Genomic DNA, 21,951 nt, shown 5'->3' with positions numbered 1-21,951 from the left:
CAACTGGGAATGACTGGTCACTATGACACACACTGACGACCAGGGGGCAGACGCTCAATGCAGGAGCTGCCCTCTGGTGGTCATTGCGCTCCCACAGGGGGAGCTCTGCTCAGCCACAAGCCAGGCTGATGGATGCCAGCACAGTGGTGGTGGCGGGAGCCCCTCCCGCCTCCTCAGTAGCACTAAGGATGTCCAACTGCACCTTAGGTCTGCTCCCTGCTGGTAAGTGGACATCCCCCAAGGACTCCCAGGCTGATAGAGGGATGTCTGACTCCTAGCTTGTGCCTGATCCCCCAGGGAGCGGGCCTAAGCCAGCAGGTGGACATCCTCTGAGGGGTCCCAGACTGCAAGAGGGTACAGGCTGGGCTGAGGGACCCCCCCGAGTGCACAAATTTTTGTGCAGCAGGCCTCTAGTCTATATATATAAAAGCCTAAGCAACCGGTCTACTGAATGACCAGTCGACCGGCTACTATGACATGCACTGACCACCAGCGGCCAGACACTCAATGCAGGAGCTGCCCCCTGGTGGTCAGTGCACTCCCACAGCAGGAGCACTGCTCAGCCAGAAGCTGGGTTCACGGCTGTTGCTGGTGAGCGCAGCTGCGGCAGTGCGAGCCTCTACTGCCTCTGTAGCAGTGCTACCAAGCTGAGCAGTAGCAGTAGCAGGCACAGTGGGGCCAGGATGAGTGGGAGCAGCACCCGGCCCCAGCTTGGGCTCCTCCCCATCCACCTGCAACTTCGCACACTGCTACATCCATCAGGGGATGACGGACTGCCGGTTTGGGCCTGATCCCCACAGGGCCAAATCCAGCAGTCTGACATCCCCCGAGGGGTTCTGGATTGCGAGAGGGTGTACAGGCTGAGGGACCCCCACCTGTGCATGAATTTGTGCACCGGGCCTCTAGTGGGTCAATAAAAGAACAGCCTATTGCATGTGCTCTATTAATTCTGCTTGTAAGTCCGCCCCCGCACCAACACCACCACCAATACACCCTTTAAACAGAGGTTCTCAACCTGTGGGTCGCGACCCCTTTGGGGGTCAAACAACCCTTTCACAGGGGTCGCCTAAGACCATATATAATTACATATTGTTTTTGTGATTAATCACTATGCTTTAATTATGTTCAATTTGTAACAATGAAAATACATCCTGCATATCAGATATTTACATTACGATTCATAACAGTAGCAAAATTACAGTTATAAAGTAGCAACGAAAATATTTTTATGGCTGGGGGGCACCACAACATGAGAAACTGTATTAAAGGGTCATGGCATTAGGAAGGTTGAGAACCACTACTTTAAAATATCTGCTGCATGCAGGTGCTAATGGTGTGTATCCATAACCCTTGGCATAATACCTTGAATTTCCAATTTCCTGCCCAGTCTTTCTTGATTTATAAAGCTTTTTATGACTTCCCCAGCGAGAATGGCACTTAGCTCATTCTGACTTCTCCCTAACCCTTAAAAAATTTTTCACAACTATTGTAATTCTTTGTGTGAGTTTGTACTTTATTCATCTTTCTAACACCACACCAGGCACAACATAAAAGCTCAATAAATGTTCCCATGAATTAAATGAATAATATCAATGAAGTCACTCTGATAACTTACAAGACACGAATTATTCACGAGACAAAGAAGTGAGTCTTTCCATCTAATTTCATAAGAACTAGAATAAATAATATTGTTTCACTTTTGTTCGTCTTTTAGTACCACTTATCTTTATTTGTCATGAAACAATCTCACTGAATTGTTTTTGAAGACTAATTTCAATGAGATGCCTATACAGTGCTCAGCAACAGGACACTACAAGGAGGCATCATTTAAAGTGGTGGAAGACAAATGCTTTGAATTTCAACAAGATTCCAATCCTAGAGCTGAAACAGTGCATAGTGCAGAGTAACACTGTGTATTAGTTGAATGAATGAATGAACCAGTGAATAGGTGAATCCTGGTTCTGCCTATTATTTCAGGGCTGCCTCTAAGCTTTTGCATTTACTGTTTTATCTGAAACAATCTTTTCCCAGAAATCTTCCCTAGGGCTCTGCTCAAATGTCTTATCATCAAGAGGCCTTCCCAGAGAAGCTAAATGAAATGGATCCCTGGCATGCCCTTTCCCTCTTACTACACTGTAGTCTTACCATTTATCACCGTCTAGGACACTGTGCTGTTGGTGCTCCTCTGGCTGAAACTTAAGCTCAAGAGAACAGAGACTTTGCTTCCTTTGCTTCTGTAGCTCCACCCAGAACAGTATCTGCATAAATGATTCTGGAAGGATCTTGCTACGTCTCCTCTTCCTCATTTGTAAAGTAATGGAGTGAAGGAAAAGTACTGCCTTTTAGATGAAACTTTATTGGATCCATTTCTCCCAGCTCTTTGCCCATTGAATACAATCATGTGCCTCCTTGTTTTATATAACTAAGTCCAAATTCTGTGCTGCTGGATGAAGTTGGATAAAGGTGCCCCATCCATGTCGTTCTGAAAACCTCTTCCATAGAACGACCCTGAACTGTGCCGATGATAGCTAAATCCTACAGTGAGAATGGATTTGTGTTTTCACAGAATACAGAATGTTGTAGCTGTGATGAATACTAAAGTTCACCTGGACCAACGGAGTCATTTTACAGGTGTGGACGGTGAAGACCAACGGGACCAAGTGACTTAGCTAAGATGACACAGAGTTAGTGATGGAGCTAGGTGAGGCGGGGGGGGGGGGGGGGGGGGGCCCACAAGCCTGGCCTGTGCCCTCTCGCAATCCTGGACTACTCAGGGGAGGGGAGGGGGGGGCGGGGAGCCCAGATACCAGGATCCTAATCCACACCCATCACATTCATTGAAAGGGCAGCGACAGGATTCAAATGTCTTCCCTTGATTCTGAGTCCTTCTACCGTAACACCATGATGGCTCGTCCATCTAGCTAAAGGCCAAGCCCATTAAACTTACCCAGTGGAAACAGTTTTATTCTTCCAGCAGCCAAATCTCTTCTAACAAGCTAAAGTGGAATTAGTGACAAAACAGCCAGAATTCATTAAGAGTGAGTTCTTCAGAAGCAATTCTCCCTTGTTCTCTGTTTGGCAATATTTGTTCCTTATGATTTCATGGGACGTATAATTCTTGCCAAATCAAAGTCCTCAAATTTCCTAAGGCTGCCAGACAGAAGACTGAAGAATTATGAATTTGCAGGCTTAAGATAGCTACTCAATTTAACCAACTGCAGCAGCTGATTCAATCAAGTGGTTGCTCTGGTTTAAAAGACTCTAGCTCTGTAGAGGCTATTTAACTTTCCCTGCTCTGTCATCTGCAAGAATTTGGCTCCAAATCCACCCTAATGTCCACTGGCAGCCAAAGTTAATCACTTCTTCCCACTCACACCCACTTCAAGCCCAAAAAAAGAATGATAAATTTTCCTATTCACAGTACCAGTGTTGTAAAGGACATTACTCTCCCCTGGTGGAAACACTAAAAAATGCTCCTGAAAATGTTCACATAAAGATTAAAATATTTGCAGGACAAGAACACTCTTCAAGATTATCAAGAAAAGACTAACTTGAAAAACCTGCAAGTTAAAAGATCCAGGGTCCTGGTTGGCCTGGCCGAGTCATTAGAGCTTCAGCCTGCACACTAGAGGGTCTGGGTTCGATTTCCAGTCAAGGCCAGGTACCTGGGTTGCAGGTTCGATCCAGTGTAGGAGGCAACCAATCAATGCGTCTCTCACACCGATGTTTTTTGCTCTCCCTCTCTCCCCCCTGTTGTCTCCCACCTCTTTCTCACCCCCCCTCCCCACTCTAAAAACCAATGAAAAATCATCCTCACTTCTCAGTGAGGATAATAATAAATGAAAAATGAGCTGGGGTCCCAGTGACTGTGTTATCCCACTTCCTCTTCCCCCTCCCTAATCTATCAGCCACTCACTCAGAGAGCCTCAGGCACCTACAATTCATCACCAGATGGTTTCAAGGATGGTCCCACTTTCAAACAAGGCAAAAGTTTGTATTCATAAACTGAAAAAAGTACACTATATGGCAGGGGCCCTGATCAGAGAAATGCCGGCAGGAAGCCACAGTAGAGTTGGAGGAGGGTTAAGAGATGTGAGGGATTTGGTGCAAGAGCTGAGTGGCCGGTGAGGAGGAAGGAGGGGTCAAGGATGACCTCTAGGCTTTGACTTCGACCTCCTTCCATCCTGGCACCACATCCATCCAACCAAACCACAGGAGCCCATGGGAGCCTTCCTCTCTCTTACCCAGCATCCCAATGTCCTTTATCGAGGTCTTGATCTTTCACATTCATGAGCTTCTTTATGTTCAAGGCTGCTGCCTCACTTCGTGGCCTTGAAACCTCTCGCCTGGGTTCCTCCCACTCTCCCAGGAGTTTTCCTGTGTACAACACCTGTCCCCTTAAATGCTGACCTACCTCTATCGCCACCTGATGGCCAATAGATGCAACTGTGCTGTCCTTTGGTTCTCTCCATGCCCTAGCCAGTCTATTTTAGCACTTATCACCTATAGCCTTCATTTTTACATGTCGAGATGAGATATAATTTTGAAAGGCATTGGGGTCAGAAGTGCTTAACTAAAGGAGCTAAGATCCAAGATATTAAGTCTAAGGTCTTAGGTTCTCCCCGTCCCCAGGACCCTATGCTTTTTATTAACACAATCTGTCCTGAGTTGAGGCAGAGATATACACATCAAAGGGTCAGGGTTTAGTACAGAGTCCATTGTCAGAATGGGGGAACTAGCCTAAGGCTGTTCAGGTGTTTGGCCAGTAGAAGGCAATAACATGTAGATTAAGATGCCTTTTAGCTGCCTGGAAGCCACAATCAATTCAATGTATCCTTTTCAGGTTTGGGGAAATGCCTTTAGCCATTCCCAGATGCAGGTGACTAGATGTGACTCAACCCTGTTGAGTCCCCAAATCTCATCAACCTTTTGATGAAACTCTTGAAATTATGACATGCTGGAATTGGTTTCCGGCAGAGGTCTCTTTATTTAAAAAAAATGAAAAGGAATCCAGAGTAATTTGCCATTACCATATTTAGAAGCCTTGGTTGGCCTCACCGTGAGGGCCACAGTTCAAACTCCTTAACTCAGCACTGACCTGGCCCTGCTTTGTCACTCCGGGCTCTCCGAAATTCTCTTCCTCCCCCTTCCTTCCTATTTTTATTCCTAACGCTGCCTCTCTCAACTGAAACTCAAACACCATCTCTCAGGGAAATAGAGAGAACAACCTTCAGTTTTCTGTTTACCTGAGATAAAGGGAGAAGAAAGCCAGTCCCCAGCTGTCGGCGGTGTTACAGCGGACGCTCACCGCCACTGCCTCCCGGAGCATCTGCGCGCGCCGTGACTTTGCGGTGGGCCCTTCGCATCTGCAAAGGCAACACGGGCTGAACACAGCATTTTGGACGAGCGGCTGGGAATCTGACGTTGGCAATGCAAAAGCAGTTTTCACTCTGTGGTTAGTTGCATCCTGGGATGCGAAAGCCGTGGACAGAAAGCCTTGTATTTATTGCGGGGGAAATCCCTTACACGTGGACCCGCACATGTCAAAACCGCGTTGTTCAGGGGTCAAATGTACTTTCAAGACAGTTTTTAGCTTGACCCCGCCTCAAATTCCTTCCAACTGCTTCTTACTTAATGCTACAGAGGCACCTCTCTCCTGGGTAACCTCGTTTCAATTAGGGTATTTTCAAGGGCTGGAAAAGAAGCCCCAGCTCAGACATGCTTATCAATAAAAGCAGCATTGCCGAAACCAGTTTGGCTCAGTGGATAGAGCGTCGGTCTGCGGACTGAAAGTTCCCAGGTTCGATTCCGGTTAAGGGCATGTACCTGGGTTGCAGGCACATCCCCCGTGGGAGATGTGCAGGAGGCAGCTGGTCGATGTTTCTCTCTCATCGATGTTTCTAACTCTCTCTCTCTCTCCCTTCCTCTCTGTAAACTGTAAAAAATCAATAAAATATATTTAAAAATAAAATAAAAGCAGCATCTCACAGAACGGGGAGAGGGCATCCCCGATATCGGCAGACCTCAGGTCAGCCTGCTCCGTCGTTCATGTCACTGCAGTCCAAGCATGTCCAACTCAAAGGCTACCACGGACCAAACAAACAAGGTTTATGTTTATGTGGGCCGCAAAAAACTAAAAGCTTCAATTTTCATAGAAACGTAGGTTTATTTTGATAGAGACATGCTGAATACAAAGGGCTGAAATAAATGAGTAATCGTTAACATAAAAAAAGAACATTTTGATTAAAATTAGTATTTTTTCTTGAACATTAACCTACCAGATACTGAATAGCTGCACAAACTAATAAAAAGTAATGCAAGTAAACCTATATTTCTTGTTCTCCGAAAGCAAAATACTTCCTGTTGCGCACACCAAACAAGTCAGCACAAGACTAATGACGTGGCCATCGGCTGCTAAAACATTCGCTGCTAGTATTAGTGGAGAGAAATGGTGTGCCTGCGTGTAAGGGAAATGACTGCAACACATTTGTAGTAATCAGTCATTAGCAAACGTTGTAGTTCATTATTACTAATTATGTATAACAGGATATTGTAAAAATTAAGTTACAAAATTTTTATTAAAACGTTTCTTACATACCGTTAGATCGGCTGGGCTGCAAAAATATTTGTTGCGGGCTGCATGCGGCCTACGGGCCTAGAGTTTGACGTGCTTGCTGTAGTCATCCCTTTGTAGGCATGGGTGGCTTCCAGCAGCACCTGCAGCTACACTGCTTGCTAAATTGCTTGCTTATTTATTGCTGGGGGGAGAGGGAGTGTCTGAGGAGCTCCTCCAGTCTTGGTATATGGCGATCCTTCCCTCAACAGACCCAGGAACTAAGTCACAGTCCTTACTTAGACAATAATCACTGCCAGGGGAACACCTGGTTTTGATTTAGTTTAAACCAGATTCCTGACTGACACTACAAAGGGGACTAGATCAGCTTAGACCTGTGCTTCTCAAAGCCCTTCCTTCCCCAGCCGCCTCAGCATCACCTGGGAACTTGTTAGAAATGCAAATTATTTGGAGTCAGAAAGCCTAGGGGTGTGGCCAGGCAATCTCACCTTGACCAGCCCTCCAGGTAGTTCTGACTCTTGCATGCTGATGGAGAAGCACTGGCTTAGAGGAATCAGAACAATTCATGGGGTTTCCCTGAATCGCATAGACTATGCACGGGTAGAATGAACTGAATTATAAAGTCTGAGAAAAATATACTGTGTCTTAGAGTCTACCCAACTTGAGACTACCTCTCCTCTCTAAGTTAGGTTGTACTTTAATACGTTTTGAGTATAAATTGCAGGTGCATTTATAAATCCAAGCAGGTAGTCACCTACTAATGACACAGTGATCTTTACATGCCTTGGAAGGACCTGAAATTTCAGACACTTCTAGAGATTTCCCTGAGTTTCTCATAGGAATGTAAAATAGAGAACATTACTTTAATCCAAAGAGATGTTTAAACTGAACATGTCAGAAAAAGAAAATGGTCTCCAGTCATTGTTATTTGTTACTGAAACTCAATTTCTAACAGATCGTCCTCATTTGTCTTGAGCTTTGATCCAGTTTATAAGTGGTGCTTCTTAGCTACAAATAACACTCTGCCAGGTCAAACAGAAAATTTTTTTTACTGGAGGTTATCAGGAACTGTGTACAGTTTCCGGAGTGGCCAGAGAAAGAGATTTGGGGGCTCTGCAACCAGGAACCATGACCAGAATCGAATTTCACAACTGGTTGCTTCTTCCTGCACTAGGCCCAGCCTCCACAGCTTGTACACCTATACTGAACTCAAACTTCTTCCACCGCGTCCATGGAAACGGCATTAGCTCCTGCCCCCATCACAGGGATTCAAGGAAGAGCCAACATTTCTGTGTCCCTAGCTTCCAATTCAAAGTCTGTTGCCAGTGGCTCTAATGGACCAAATCTAAGTCCCCTGACACCTTGGCCACAAGACTAGGTGCAGAAATGAGAAACTAGCATCTACAGAGGTGTTATTCAAAAGATGGGACTACTCCTAACACAGAAAATTGTTCAAAGAAATCCAAGAGTGGCAAATACCTACTAGAGCCAGACTTGGGATCCTCTAAAAGTTTACACTCGTCTTTCATTCTACTTTCTCACCATCAGGTGCGGGTGGAAGAGGCAAACACAGCAGGCACACACTGCCCAAGTGCTCACTTATGGACTACTCACCGTCTTAGTGGAAATCAGGGGAAGGCAGTACCCTCAGTCCCTTGCCCAATGGCTGCATGCTACCCCCTGGCACCCCAGAGATGACATAAGAAAATCTCCAGGAAGCAAAGTCATTTACAGAAAGTTCAGTTATTCATAGACTAATGAGTTATTAGTCTGAGAGAAACAGTTAATATGCCATCTTGTCCAAATCCTTCCATTTAAATAGCTGACTTTTTGTCATTTTTATTTAAGAGGCCTATGTGACAGAAAACACCGCGTTGCTTCAAATTTGGAATTTTTAATGAAAATTACAGGCAGCCCAAATTTCCTGAACAGCTAACATTTTTAAGGAAAGAAATGTATTGGTTTCGAACTGACCTTACTTAATGAAGAATGTGTTCATCTTGGGCAGTGGAGATCGAAGAGTCAACCAGCAGGACTGGCTTTTACTCCCCCAGAGGCATCCTTGTTCAAATTAGAAAACGTGCCGTCCTGCCCAGTGTGGCTCAATTGGTTGAGCATCATCCCATACACCAAGAGGTCACTGGTTCCATTCCTTGCCGGGGCACATTCCTGGGTTGTGGGTTCAATCCCCAGGAGGGGGCATGCAAGAAGCAGCCAATGTTTCTCTCTCATTGATGTTTCACTCTCTCTCCCTCTTCCTTCCTCTCTATTTAAAATATCAATAAAAACATGGGTTTTTTTTAATTAGAAAAAAATGCCTTCCTAAATACACTTTTTGCTCCTATATGTTGAAAATTATCATTGTGTTCCTCTATTTTTAAGAACAAGATATTTACTGCCATGCACCCTAAACTTGTTTGAATAAATATGTAAATTTATGTCGGGTAACCACTCTCTTTGCAGATAGCCTTTTCTAGAACATATTTTGTTAAATCATTAACTACATGGATAGATATCATTTAATTAGACTGCTCTAACAAAGGATCTTAAAATGTAATAGCTCAAAAAAGAAGTTTTCTCTTCCATGTAACAATCTTGAACAAGGGTTGACAAATTACAGCCTGTGGGATTGTAGGCTTGGTGGAAACCAGGTTAAATGTGGAACTGAAGCTGAAAGCAAGTCTGAGAAAGGTGGACCATACTTTTCCTAAATCTAACACACACAACGACATAGTAGAAGGGCCTGGAGTAATATCATCTGTCACATATGATATAGTGGACATTTGTCACTGTCTTCTGGCAGAATTCCCCACAACACTGTACTTTTCCAGTTCTAGGACCTATTTCACCCATTCTAGGATGCCACTTCCTTTTTACACTTAAACATCACTGAAATGGGGTGTTTCTGACCATTGGTGACACCTTAGATTTCCCCTATATCAGGGGGCGTCGAGTCAAAAACAAAGAGGGAGAGTAAATGTTCAGCAAATGTTAGCTATTATAATTAAGAACCTCATCAAAAAAGAGGGAGCTTAATGGCAGCTGTTACAGCTTAAAATTGGTTGAGCATCTCATTATGGTTAGAAACCAGAAAGATAACTCCTACTTTTGTACCATAACGCTCACATTTAGAAATCTGTACATTTTGTTATGCCTGTAATTTGCAAATACAAAATTCCAGCTATCAGCATCTGCACAGTAGTTGGCAAATGAAATCCTCAACAACATAGCAGGAGTGCAACCTATTTACTCTGAGGCTAAAGGCAGAATTTAAAATGATTTCGAGGTAAGGTATAGTCAATGCTTAGTGAAAATTACTAACAGCAGCATGAAACAACTTTGTTACATGTTGACGTTCATTTAAACTTTTATAAAAGAGTCCACATCAGCTGGGAATTAAATAAATAAATATGCACATAATAGACAAAACTTTAGATAAAATGCAGAGATTTAAATTTGTAAGAAGAAATGTATCTTCAAAAAAATAGATGCTATTCTGGGCAGATAAGGTATACGGTATGTTTACTACATAGTGTGAAATAACCCATCTTTAAGTTTTAGAGGCACTATTTTAACTATTTTGAGTTATTGTCAACCATCCTGAGTGGGATCTTTAGGGGTTAAGGCTACATTTTGTTGGTTCGTAAATTAGTCCCTTCTCCCACATACAGGGCAAGGAATGACTGAAGAAAGGAACAGACCACTGTCCCTTCAGTGGGTGGCAAGCTTAATAAGCACAGGAACTTACATGAGCCTTGTCTCAGGTGATCGCAAGATAAGTAGATCTCTGCCCCTGCCAGCCATAATCTTAAAAATTTATATTGAGGCCTTAACTGGGTTCAGTCACCTACTCAGGTCATTGCTGGCACCCCAGGAGTACCTCAACACTCCAACTCACCTTCTGCAACACCTCCAGTTACCATTCCCTCCACTTCTTCAAGTAACCAGTCACTATTGTCCTAAATTTATGGGAATTACTTTTATTTGTTTTACCATCTGTGTTCAAATGCCTAAATTCTATAGCTTGATTTAATTCCCTCAAATAGTGAGTTTCCTTGGTTCATCAAGATTCATTTATGGCTTAAATTTTCAAGAATATGTCATGTCTAGTGAACAAAGAAAGGAATGCATATGAAGTGCTAGACAACAACAAAAAATGCCTTTTCTTATATCACACACAGGTAAAATAACCTTTACAAATATTGGCCATTTTCATCCTATATAATAAAAGGCTAATATGCAAATTGATTGAATGGCAAAACGACCAGTTGCTATGATGCGCACTGACCACCAGGGGGCAGACACTCCAAAGCAGGAGCTGCCCTCTGGTGGTCAGTGTGCTCCCACAGGGGGAGTGCTGCTCAGCCAGAAGCTGGGCTCACGGCTGGCAAGCACAGTGGTGGTGGTGGGACCCTCTCCCGCCTCCGTGGCAGTGCTAAGGTTGTCCAACTGCTCGCTAATCTGTCAGTTTAGACATACCCCAAGGGCCCTCAAACTGCGAGAGGGCACTGGCTGGGCTGAGCCCCTCCCCTCACCCCAGTGCACAAATCTTGTGCACCGGCCTCTAGTATAATTAGAAAAAACAATAGAATAAAAATAATTCATAGCAATGTATTTATTTAAGCCCTAGCTAAGCTTTCATTTACAAGCAAACATTTTTGGGGGGTGGGGGAACAGGGTGGGATTCACAAGACAATATTTTCAAATGTTATACCATCTACATAAAAATTAAACTTGCAGAATTTACAAATTAATATTCTGAACAGACATAAATTATACATCCTCTTGCAAAATCCAATCTACAGCATTTAAAAATTCATACAGTTACAATGTAAGACATTCTCTCTTTACATGCTACCTATTTACATAGCTCTTCCCACCACAGATGATACAGTTTTCGTCATAGCTACCAAGTTTGCAAACATAGTGTATTTAAAATATATTTAGCAGCATATAAAAAATTAGATAAAGGGGGAGGAAGTACTACTATTAAATAAAAATGAAATTAAAAGGTAATCATAGAAACAACTCCATAGGAAAATAGATCAAAATATATTTCTGTTAGGACATCAAAAATTTTTCCCATCACAGAAGGTATGCACAGCACTAATACAACAATTAACGGCATTTTAGTCCTGAGCACAGGATATATATAGCACAGCTGCAAAACTTTGGTCAATACAAGTAAACGTTAACATTTAACACAAACTGTTTAACATTCTTTACGGTCAATTCCACCTTATGAAAAATCATCACTACTATTCATGTTATTTTTGGGGAACTTTGAAATTTGGGAACCCTCCATAGACTGATATAAATGCCAGACAAACAGACTACAATTTGACTACATTTCCAATATATTTAAATACATAAGTCATCTGAACAGACTATAAATGAGTAAACCATCAGTGGGTTGCATAATATTCAAAGTGTATTTTCTGACTGTCACAAAAGCAGACATTTTGTAATTCAAATAATTTGAAAGCGTGTGTGTTTTTAATAGCTAGTCACAAAAATCCAGCCACAATAAAAGTGCGAATCAAGCAGTATTATCAATTATTAGGACATATATGTATTCAGAGATGTTACTATTAAGCACACAGGATTGTACACAATTATACTAGAATACATTTATATTCAGAAGCTGGATTCAGATATATAGTTTCCAGTTAATCCCATTCATAAGTTTTTGCCTAATAAATGTAGGGTAACATTTTCCATAAAGAATATACAGAGTATTATCACAGTATTCAGTTTATGACTATCTTCATTCATGTTTAATTACTGGCAATATCTTCCCCCAGATCTCCTGAGTCGGAGATCTGACCATCTTGCAAATTGCGAGCCTTCCAAATTCTCACAGTTCGATCACTACAAAATAATAAATTAAAAAATGAACATGAGAAAAGAGGCAGAAAAATAAAGAAATAGCTCTTACAATTCCTTATCATGGAAACATTTTCTGAATAGATCTTTAATAGATGTAAGTAAAAATATAGCTTGTGCCATAAGTATATCTAATAGGGCATCATAATAATAATAATATTAAAAATAGTTCATATTCAACGGACACAGACAGTAAAGGGTGAGGGCATGTGCTGAGAGGTGGAAGCGGCTAAGGAGAATTCAATGGGGGAAAAAGAAGACTTATGTAGTACTTTAAACAATAAAGAATTTGAATAAAATAAAAAAAGCTGAGTAGAAAATGGGAAACAAAAGCTCATATTATCAAGAGTATGTGCCAGGCATTGCTACATGTGCCCTTTAAATACATTAATGCATTTAATTCTCTTTAACTAACTTAAGTAGATAATGCTATTATTCCCTTTTTATTAATGAGCAAACTGAAGTCCAAGGTTTTTCATGTTCTACATTTCCAGATATTTACAACCTACAGTATTTATTAAATCTGAACACAAGTAGCTAACATAGAAAAAAATCACATAGGAAAAACTTACTCAGCTGCAGTAAAAATGTGGGAGGAATTAACACATATGGCATTGATAGGACTATCATGACCCTTCATCTCTCCAACTGGCACAAAGGTATCCACGTTCCAGAGTTTCAGAATGCCCCCTCTGCAGCCACTGAGCAAAACCGGATGGCCTGGCACCACTCCCAGGGCACAGACCCAATCCTTGTGTGCATTTGGAACTTGCTGAGAGGAAAAAAGAGAAATCAGAAGCTTAAGAGGACATACATTTTCACACCCAAAAAAGTTACAAACATTTTTATTGATAAAACTCAATTTTTGGAATGCTGAATGGCCTGGAAGCTGTAAAAATCATTTTCTATGCAATTACTCTTAGGGACTTAAAGAAATTTATAATTTGCCTCACTAATTATCATCAGTAATATCAGTATTACAGGCTTATAATGTTAAAAATCTATAGAATCAATAGGACCTAGAAAGTATACAAAATTTGTCAAACATTACATCCTCTTCATAGGCAGTAAATATCTCACCTTTCCCAAAATGTATTTAATAAAACAAATTTAAAAACTACAACCTGGCATGTAGACTTTAAGGACTGTCTCATAAAATCACTGACTTAAACTTCTGTAGAAGACCAGAGCTAACCTACCCTTCCTATATAATAAAAGACTAATATGCTAAGCATCCCATCATCTGGTGATCCATTCAACCAATCAAAGCGTAATATGCTAATGATATGCTAAGGCCACTCAACCACTTGCTATGATGTGTACTGACTACCAGGGGGCAGACAGTTGATTGACCAGTCGCTATGATGTGCACGAATAACCAGGGGGCAGACAGTCAACCGGCCAACCAGTCGCTATGACGTGCACTGATCACCAAAGGGCAGATACTCCGATCGGTAGGTTAGCTTGCTGCTGGGGTCCAGCTGATTGGAACTGAGTGAGACAGGCTGACATGCCCTGGAGCCCTCTTATGGTCCCTCCCCTGATGGCCAACCTCCCACGTCCCTCCCTGGCCCTGATCGTGTACTGGTGGGGTCCCTTGGGCTGGCCTGTGTCCTCTTGTAATCCAGGCTGAGGAATCCCCCGTCCCCGACAAGTGCACAGATTTTGTGCACTGGGCCCCTAGTATATTATAAGCAAACAATACTTACACGATCAGACTATATGACTATATTTTATGCATAAATATTTTTATATACACAATATAAATGTCACACCATGAATGTGTGTCTATAAAAGCTTTTGAATGCAATACATGCATCTGTTACTGTTTTTTCTATTAATATTTCATGCTACTTATTTATATTGTTTTTGTCTAGTTGCAGGCAGGAAAGTAGTAGCAACTGCAATACATACACACCTGTACATGTACAGGAGAAAGCTTGAAACTGAGAACAATTTTATCTGTTAGCTAATTTCTTCCCCTGGGAATTAGGGAAATAGAACAATATTTGATTGTAATGACACACATTTCATTTTTATATATATTTTATTGATTTTTTTACAGAGAAGAAGGGAGAGGGATAGAGAGTTAGAAACATCGATGAGAGACATCAATCAGATGCCTCCTGCACGCCCCCTACTGGGGATGTGCCCGCAACCAAGGTACATGCCCTTGACCGGAATTGAACCTGGGACCCTTCAGTCCACAGGCCGCCGCTCTATCCACTGAGCCAAACCGTTTCGGCATGACACAACATTTCAATACAACTAGTGTTCCATAGGAAATGAGAGAACCAATACTTTCAGATGCATGAAGATGTTCTTGTAAGGTGAGGAATCATTTACACTACTTTGACTTTAGCTAAACACGTTACTCTGTGGAATATGTGTACATAAAATAAAACAAAATGAGAAACTATAACAACTCTACACCAAGACTGATTTTATTCAATGAGCACATACATGAGACAATCCCAGATCTTTTAGTGTCTAGTCTTCTCTTGCTGATGAGGTATTTAGTAAATGTTGAATGTTGCCCTTCTCATAATTAGTAACTCGGGTGGGTGAGAAACTCCTTTAAGAGGAAGCCCTTATTTATATTATTGTTAAACAATGAAGATCTACATAGAGGCTCTTCAAATTCTTTTTTTTTTATATTTTATTGATTTTTTACAGAGAGGAAGGGAGAGAGATAGAGAGTTAGAAACATCGATGAGAGAGAGACATCGATCAGCTGCCTCCTGCACATCTCCCACTGGGGAAGTGCCCGCAACCCAGGTACATGCCCTTGACCGGAATCGAACCTGGGACCTTTCAGTCCGCAGGCCGACGCTCTATCCACTGAGCCAAACCGGTTTCGGCGGCTCTTCAAATTCTTATATAGACTGCTGAGTGGCTCTGAAATACCCACTCCATTCCGTGAAAAGGTTTTACATTACCTGCAGAAGGTCTTTTTGTGCTAAGTCCCATTTCTTGATTCCATTATCTCTGGACCCACTAAATAGGTTATCCCCTTGTATGGTTAGCGCCTCAATGCCATCATAATGAGGGGGCTCAAAATTGTGGGTGGGACTCACAGTTCCAAGAGCCCCTTCAGTTACATCAAACATCTAAAAAATAGCAAAAAGAAAGCAGTCATCATATTTAACTTAAAATAAGCAGCCATATGTGTTCATTCACAGAAACGCATACACATGTATATTCATCAGACATTTGTTTTGTTAGAATACCTTACTAAGTTAACTAAATTACCTGGTCTGTTCCACTCAGGATGAACCTGAGTCCTACTTTCACACTATTTTGCTTACGTGTCACATGCTTACATGCCTTTTAAGAAATACAATCAATTTTTTCATGTATAATCCAGTTGAAAGTAAAATAAATAACATAATTGTTATTTAAACACTATTAGAAAGCTCTGCAGTCCTGGTGGCCATTTCAAATACCCTTAACCATTTATTGGAAACCTTCCCTTTATTTCAAAACCTTTCATACCCCTCAGTTGCCCTTATCTCTCTAAGCTATTGACCTTGTGATTTCCTGAAAAGACCAGCATGATCAAAAATATATTATTGGACCCTTTCCTCCATCCCAAAGTTTCCTTTTATCTTCAAACACTTACTTTTTCCCAAGGTTCACATCTTTGATCTGATTCTAATTCCTCCTACCACCTCCATCAATTGCCACTTCACTCTTCTCCTTACACTTTTCTTCTCCACTAAGCCTATTTCCTAAACATATAAACATGCTCAAGTCTACCAAATACAAAATCCTCTCCCCTATTCATTCGATTTTCAAGCTACTAACCCATTTTTTGTCTCTTACTCAAAGCTACACTCTCTCTTACTGTGCCCTCTTTTTATTCCTATTGGTTCTTACAGAGATTTCCCAAGGCTGAGTCCTGTCAACTCCTCTCCTTTGGCCATGTCATCTACTCAAACTCCTTGAACATCTGCTTCTATGTGAATGGCTCCCAAAACTACATCTCCAGTTATAACTCATCATAAACTCTGGGCTTGCCTTTCTAATAGTCGGCTGGCCTACATGAGGATGTCCTCTGTTAGTACTTCAAATTTAACATTTCAGAATCCAACTATACATCTTTCTTCAGCTTATCTGCTAATTTTATAAAATCTGAAAACCATAATATTCTCGGTATAAAAGATGGTGACAATGAGACTCAAGTATTAGTTGGATGACTGAGTTAAAAATCTTTAAAATCCCTCTCAACCTATCTTCTATCAAAAATGAGAAGATATGATTAAATAAGATGATATAATCAGGAACTCGGAGTGAGGAAAAGATCAGGAAGAAAAAGCACAGGCTAGCAATAGGAAAAAAGAAAATTGATTAAGAGAAAGGGTGAATGAGTTTTAATACTTCAAACTACAATTCAACCATTCTATTTTACACACTTTGATGTAATGATCCTTGGAGCCAGTGATGATTAGATCTTGTCCATTGGAAATCTGATCGACAGTAAGGCACATCACGGGGCCTAGGTGTCCCGTTAGCTTTCCCGTAGATTGGAACCTTTAAAAAGAAAGAAAAAAGAATTTTCTTTGAAAATATGTCTTAGCATGCTGAGGCCAACCTTCAATATAAATAATCTATATTCTTTGATAAAATAGTTCACTAATATATTTTTTTATTTTAGCTCCACCTCTATCCAACTCTATTCAAATTAGTTTTTAAAAAATGGCCAAAAGAAGTGGGAAGAATCTTATCGAAGGTATTCCAAAGCTGACTAATGTCATTTTGGTAGAAAACAAAAAGGCAGCAAAAGTCCAAAAAATTGCTAATGACTAATTTTAACTCCCAACCCAAGTCCAGGTAAACCTTAATCTGTTAAATTTCTAAACATGTAATAGACATATTACTGATGCTATTAGATCCAATTTGAAATTTGATTAAAACAACTATCACTAAAATAACTTGTCTAATAAATAACAATATAGAGAAAATAAGATTATTTTATTAAACAGGCACACAAATACTCTCACATATACAAAAACACAGATAGACACTCATATATACACATATATACATACATACATACGTCTATGCACACATATTTGTGTATATATGTACATCAGAAAATAGCTGGTAGATTTTATCAGTTATTATAAAGACATGAAAATGACCAGAACATATCTCTGGTTGGTAGGAAAATGTATGATGTCAATCAATAGGAGTGACTGTAAACCTTCATTTCATAGTCCTATCTTAAATCCCACTGCCGGAATACAGACATGTATTTGGCTTTCGGGATATCAGTGTCTCGAAAACTGTTCTGTTAGTTACTTTATTAGTATGAATCTATATTTAATCATGTTGCTGAAATCAACCAGGTCTCACAGGATCTAACTCTTCAGCAACATAGAAAGTATGAAGATTTTCAAAAGCTGAGGTCTCTTCTGCCTTATGTCATGATTTCTGTATCTTCCTCTCTGGTGTTCCTAATATGAGTCAAATGTACTCTCTTCAAGAATAAACTAACTCCTCACTTTTCTAATTTTCTTAAACATTTTATTTCTAAAACAGCACCGAGGATGGTGGTGCCCCTCTTTCTTTCTCGATCATCTATCTATAAGTTATGCTTGTTGTACTTTCTCAGCCATCTGTTTAAATGTTATGTTATAACTATTCTGAAAGTTTCTCAAATAACCATCCCTTTGATTTACAGTGACAAAGCCCTACTAGAGCGGAGGTACCTGAATTGCAAACTTCACTCAGTGCCCTGTAACAGCCTGTCTGATGGCCTTTATCCTCCATTATAACATGAGCTCTACGAAGGCAGATGCCCCATTTGCCTGGTGTCGTCTTTATTCCCAGGACCCAACACAGTGCTGGGGCAGTGCTTGCTTTAGCTGATGTTGAGTAAGTATTTAACTAACAAGTGAATGCTCTCTTGCTGCCAACATTTTAATAATTAGAAAAGAAATGAAAATAGACGCTCAACTAAAGAATAAAAGCTCATATTTCATGGTACTGAAAATCAAATCAAAGATGTAATGCCTTACATTTCAATTTATCCATCTTTTTTTATTTTTTAACCACTTTATCTTCCTGATATTCACAGAAACCCTCTAAGGTTTTAGGTCCACATTTGTTCATTTACGTCTATAAACTGAAAAATTATAGATATAAAATATTTAAATAATATTGCAAAACATAATCCTTTCAAAGGTACTGGTAAAACTAGGATGAGAATCCTGGCTTCTTCCTAGAAAACAACACAATTTGTAGACAAATATTAAGAAAGGCTAAGGTTTTAATCCTATTTTCCTTCATATACTTTTCCCCCCATCAATGTAACTTAAAAGAAAGAAAAAATTGTGAGTTTGCTAAAGAGAACAGAAGAGACCTTTGAGGGTGTTGGGGGGAACAGAAAATCCTATGATTTTCATAGTAACTTCTGGGGTTATAAAATTTAGATTTCAGATGCACTAGCAATGTCTGAATGTTGCATTTTCCATGTATAAGAAGTACATTTTCTTATACAGTCTACCTTTTAAGATCCCACATTCTAACAGCATTTCCAGACGCCGCATAAAGGAAAGTGCCAGTTGGGTTCAGTGCAATTTGATTGATCTGGTTCTCTCCCGAAGGAATAGCTACCGTCCGGCTGGTACTGGCAGAACAAGCATCTCCAAGAGTAACTTGACCTGAAGATCTTAACAGAGACAGAACAAAACAAAAAAGTCATTGTTTCTGCACATGAGTTCAACTTAAAGTTCCATGAATTCTTGGAAACCTGCTATAAGCAACAAGATCAGTGCCCTTTTTGGTCCCCGTATGCACAGAATCCAGCACCGCGCACACACACATAGTTGGCACTTTAAATGTTTTGAATGAATAAAACAAGATGTCATGGCTTAAGACTCTTAAGTTGCTATTCTATTATTAAGTTAATAATTACAAGTCCTGAGTCAAGAATGATTAAAATATCATTCAGAAGCCCTGGCCGGTTTGGCTCAGTGGATAGAACGTCATCCTGCAGACTCAAAGGTCCCAGGTTCAATTCCGGACAAGGGCATGTACCTTGGTTGCAGGCACATACCCAGTAGGGGGTGTGCAGGAGGCAGCTGATCGATGTTTCTCTCTCTTCGATGTTTCTAACTCTCTATCCCTCTCCCTTCCTCTCTGTAAAAAATCAATAAAATATATTTTTTTAAAAAATATCATTCAGAAAAGATTAGGTGACAAAAATTAAAAAATGAAACAAACAAAAAACAAAAATCCCTCAACAAATGAGTGTCATAAAGGTGATTCATTTTCCTGCAGCTTCCAGAAGCCCCCCGAGGGCCAGGCCAACCAATGTTGCTTTCGTCCATAGGATGTGCCCTTTTGAATTAAAGCCTATGAGGACTTTTAAAAAATTATTTTCCATTTTTGTTTACTTTAGCCCATTCATCCATGCAGTGTTTACTGTGTGCTAAAAACTCAAACATAACTTATTTCTATTTTCTCTGGTAAATTCTAAAGGGTAAGCATATTTTTTTTTAATTTTGAAACACTTTCTTCGCTAACTCTAAAATATCAAGTTATAATTAATCTTTTTAAGTTTGACTTTAGGGAGTCAATTGGATTGGTAAATTTCTAACATCTTTTTAAATAAAATTTCCCTCAAGAGACTTGTATTCAGGGCAATAATTAGTAGTTCTCCAAATGCAAATTAGCAATTAAAGGTTAATAATCCCTACTCTACAAATTATTAACCCCTACTATAAATCCCTAATTTTAGTAAAAATTAATCTTCCCTATGCTCCCTTCTCTTATTTAAATAATCAAAGTTCACCCTCAATTTCAATTATAAAACAGTTAAGCAATCTTATGGCCAAAAAAAAAAATCATTATTTGCTCCACATTTTATAGACATATATGATAGACACAGGAAACAACCTCATCCTCCAATTGTCCACTATAACCTGCAGTTATGAAATACCAAAGCACTGTAAGTCCCTCCCCAACCCAAAAAACCTGTCAACTAACCAATACATGCCAATTAAAGATTACAAATACTTCTTAACTGTCTACAATGGTGATTTATGCCATTTTCCACGGAGCATTATTCAGTTGAAGCAAGCAATGTGAGCCATTAACTACAACACACAGTAAATACTATGAAATGTGATATCTTGGTATTTGGGAGCATGGAATAATAAAATGTGTACTTAGTCACAGGTCAAATTATTTACCCCTTCCTGTTTCATACTAGGCTATCATATTTTATTTTCTCAATAGTATTTTTCCCTTTACTTTATCTGTGTTCTTATTATAAACATTTTACCATCCTTTGGAAGTAGGCAGATATAAGTAAATAAAAATGCATGTACAGTGCTATCTTTTCTTATATTTTGTAAACAGCAACTGTTCGCCCCTTATTCTAGTTATCTTTAAGTTACTTACGTCAGCGTTCGAACGCATTTTGCTGAATCTCTGATATCCCACACCTTAATATAAGATGTTGACACAGTGAAGACCAGACTTGTGTAATTACAGTATTTTACAGACACGACATTGTTGGGATGGCCTCCCAATGACATTATCTCCTGTCCGGTCACCAGATTCCATACTTTACAAGTACGATCTAAAACAAACAAATTAAACAAGGGGAAATACTGTCAATATTAACTAAGTTAGGTTCTCTTAACAAAAATTATTATTTTATTTTGTGTTCTTTGTTTGTTTGTTTTTGTTTTTGTTTTGGTATGATGACAATCTAATTATCGTGGAGAGATCAAGGTAATTGGAATCATTAGGAAAGTATATTTTCCCAGAGCAGGTTATTTCTAAAATGGGAGCTGTTTGCCATTATTAAAGTTCCTAAGTTCTAGCAAGATTCTTATATGTCACTTGGAGATAATGAGCAACAAATGTTTGCTGATTGAAATGAATCTTATAATATCCCTAAATACTAAATAACTTTTACTAGGTCCCCAAATTCCTGACCAGGCTTCCTTCTTACGTTCCTAGCCTCACTGTCTACTACTTCCCTTACGTATATTCTACTATTCAACCCAACTGGGTTTCGTTTCCAAACATACCCCACTTTTACCTCCATGTCTCTGTTCATGTTGTTCTCTAATCTTGGTTGCCAATCCTCTACCTGTCAATATGCAAACCATCCTATAAGGTTCATCCTAAATGCCCCCTTGTCAAAACCTTCCTGTTTCTCACAGATTGCCAAATCTCTCCCTTTTTCGAAACCCCCAAAACTCTTGGTGTATAACACTTCAAAGCGTATGCAGTTGAGTTCTAGCTATCTGCAATTGTGCCAAAGGGGTTAAGACTGCAGGTCTGAAGACGATTAGACCTAGGTTTCCAATTCTGGCTCTTCCACTTCCTAGCTAAGTTCTTCTGGGAAAATTATTTAATAGCTTGAATCCTCAGTTTCTTCATTTGTAAAATTAGGATGTAACATGTATCTCATTGGGGTTGTAGTGAGAATTAAATGAGATATAATTTTTGTATTGTCTAGCACAGTC

General features: G+C 40.0%; 1 protein-coding gene across 1 annotated transcript in view; it reads right to left on the bottom strand.

Moving 5' to 3' along the window:
• Positions 1-11,171: 11,171 nt before the first annotated feature.
• The window catches only part of KIF21A (kinesin family member 21A), a 77,942-nt gene continuing 67,162 nt past the window's right edge, over positions 11,172-21,951 (bottom strand). The window contains 6 exon segments of the mRNA XM_015566625.1: positions 11,172-12,445; positions 13,033-13,232; positions 15,400-15,570; positions 16,876-16,993; positions 18,972-19,136; positions 20,873-21,053. Coding sequence (XP_015422111.1) covers positions 12,352-12,445; positions 13,033-13,232; positions 15,400-15,570; positions 16,876-16,993; positions 18,972-19,136; positions 20,873-21,053 — 929 coding nt within the window. The 3' untranslated portion in view covers positions 11,172-12,351.

Source organism: Myotis davidii, unplaced genomic scaffold (genome assembly GCF_000327345.1).
Source record: "Myotis davidii unplaced genomic scaffold, ASM32734v1 scaffold902, whole genome shotgun sequence".
Classification (NCBI taxonomy): Eukaryota; Metazoa; Chordata; class Mammalia; order Chiroptera; family Vespertilionidae; genus Myotis; species Myotis davidii.
This window is presented reverse-complemented; position numbering and strand designations above follow the sequence as displayed.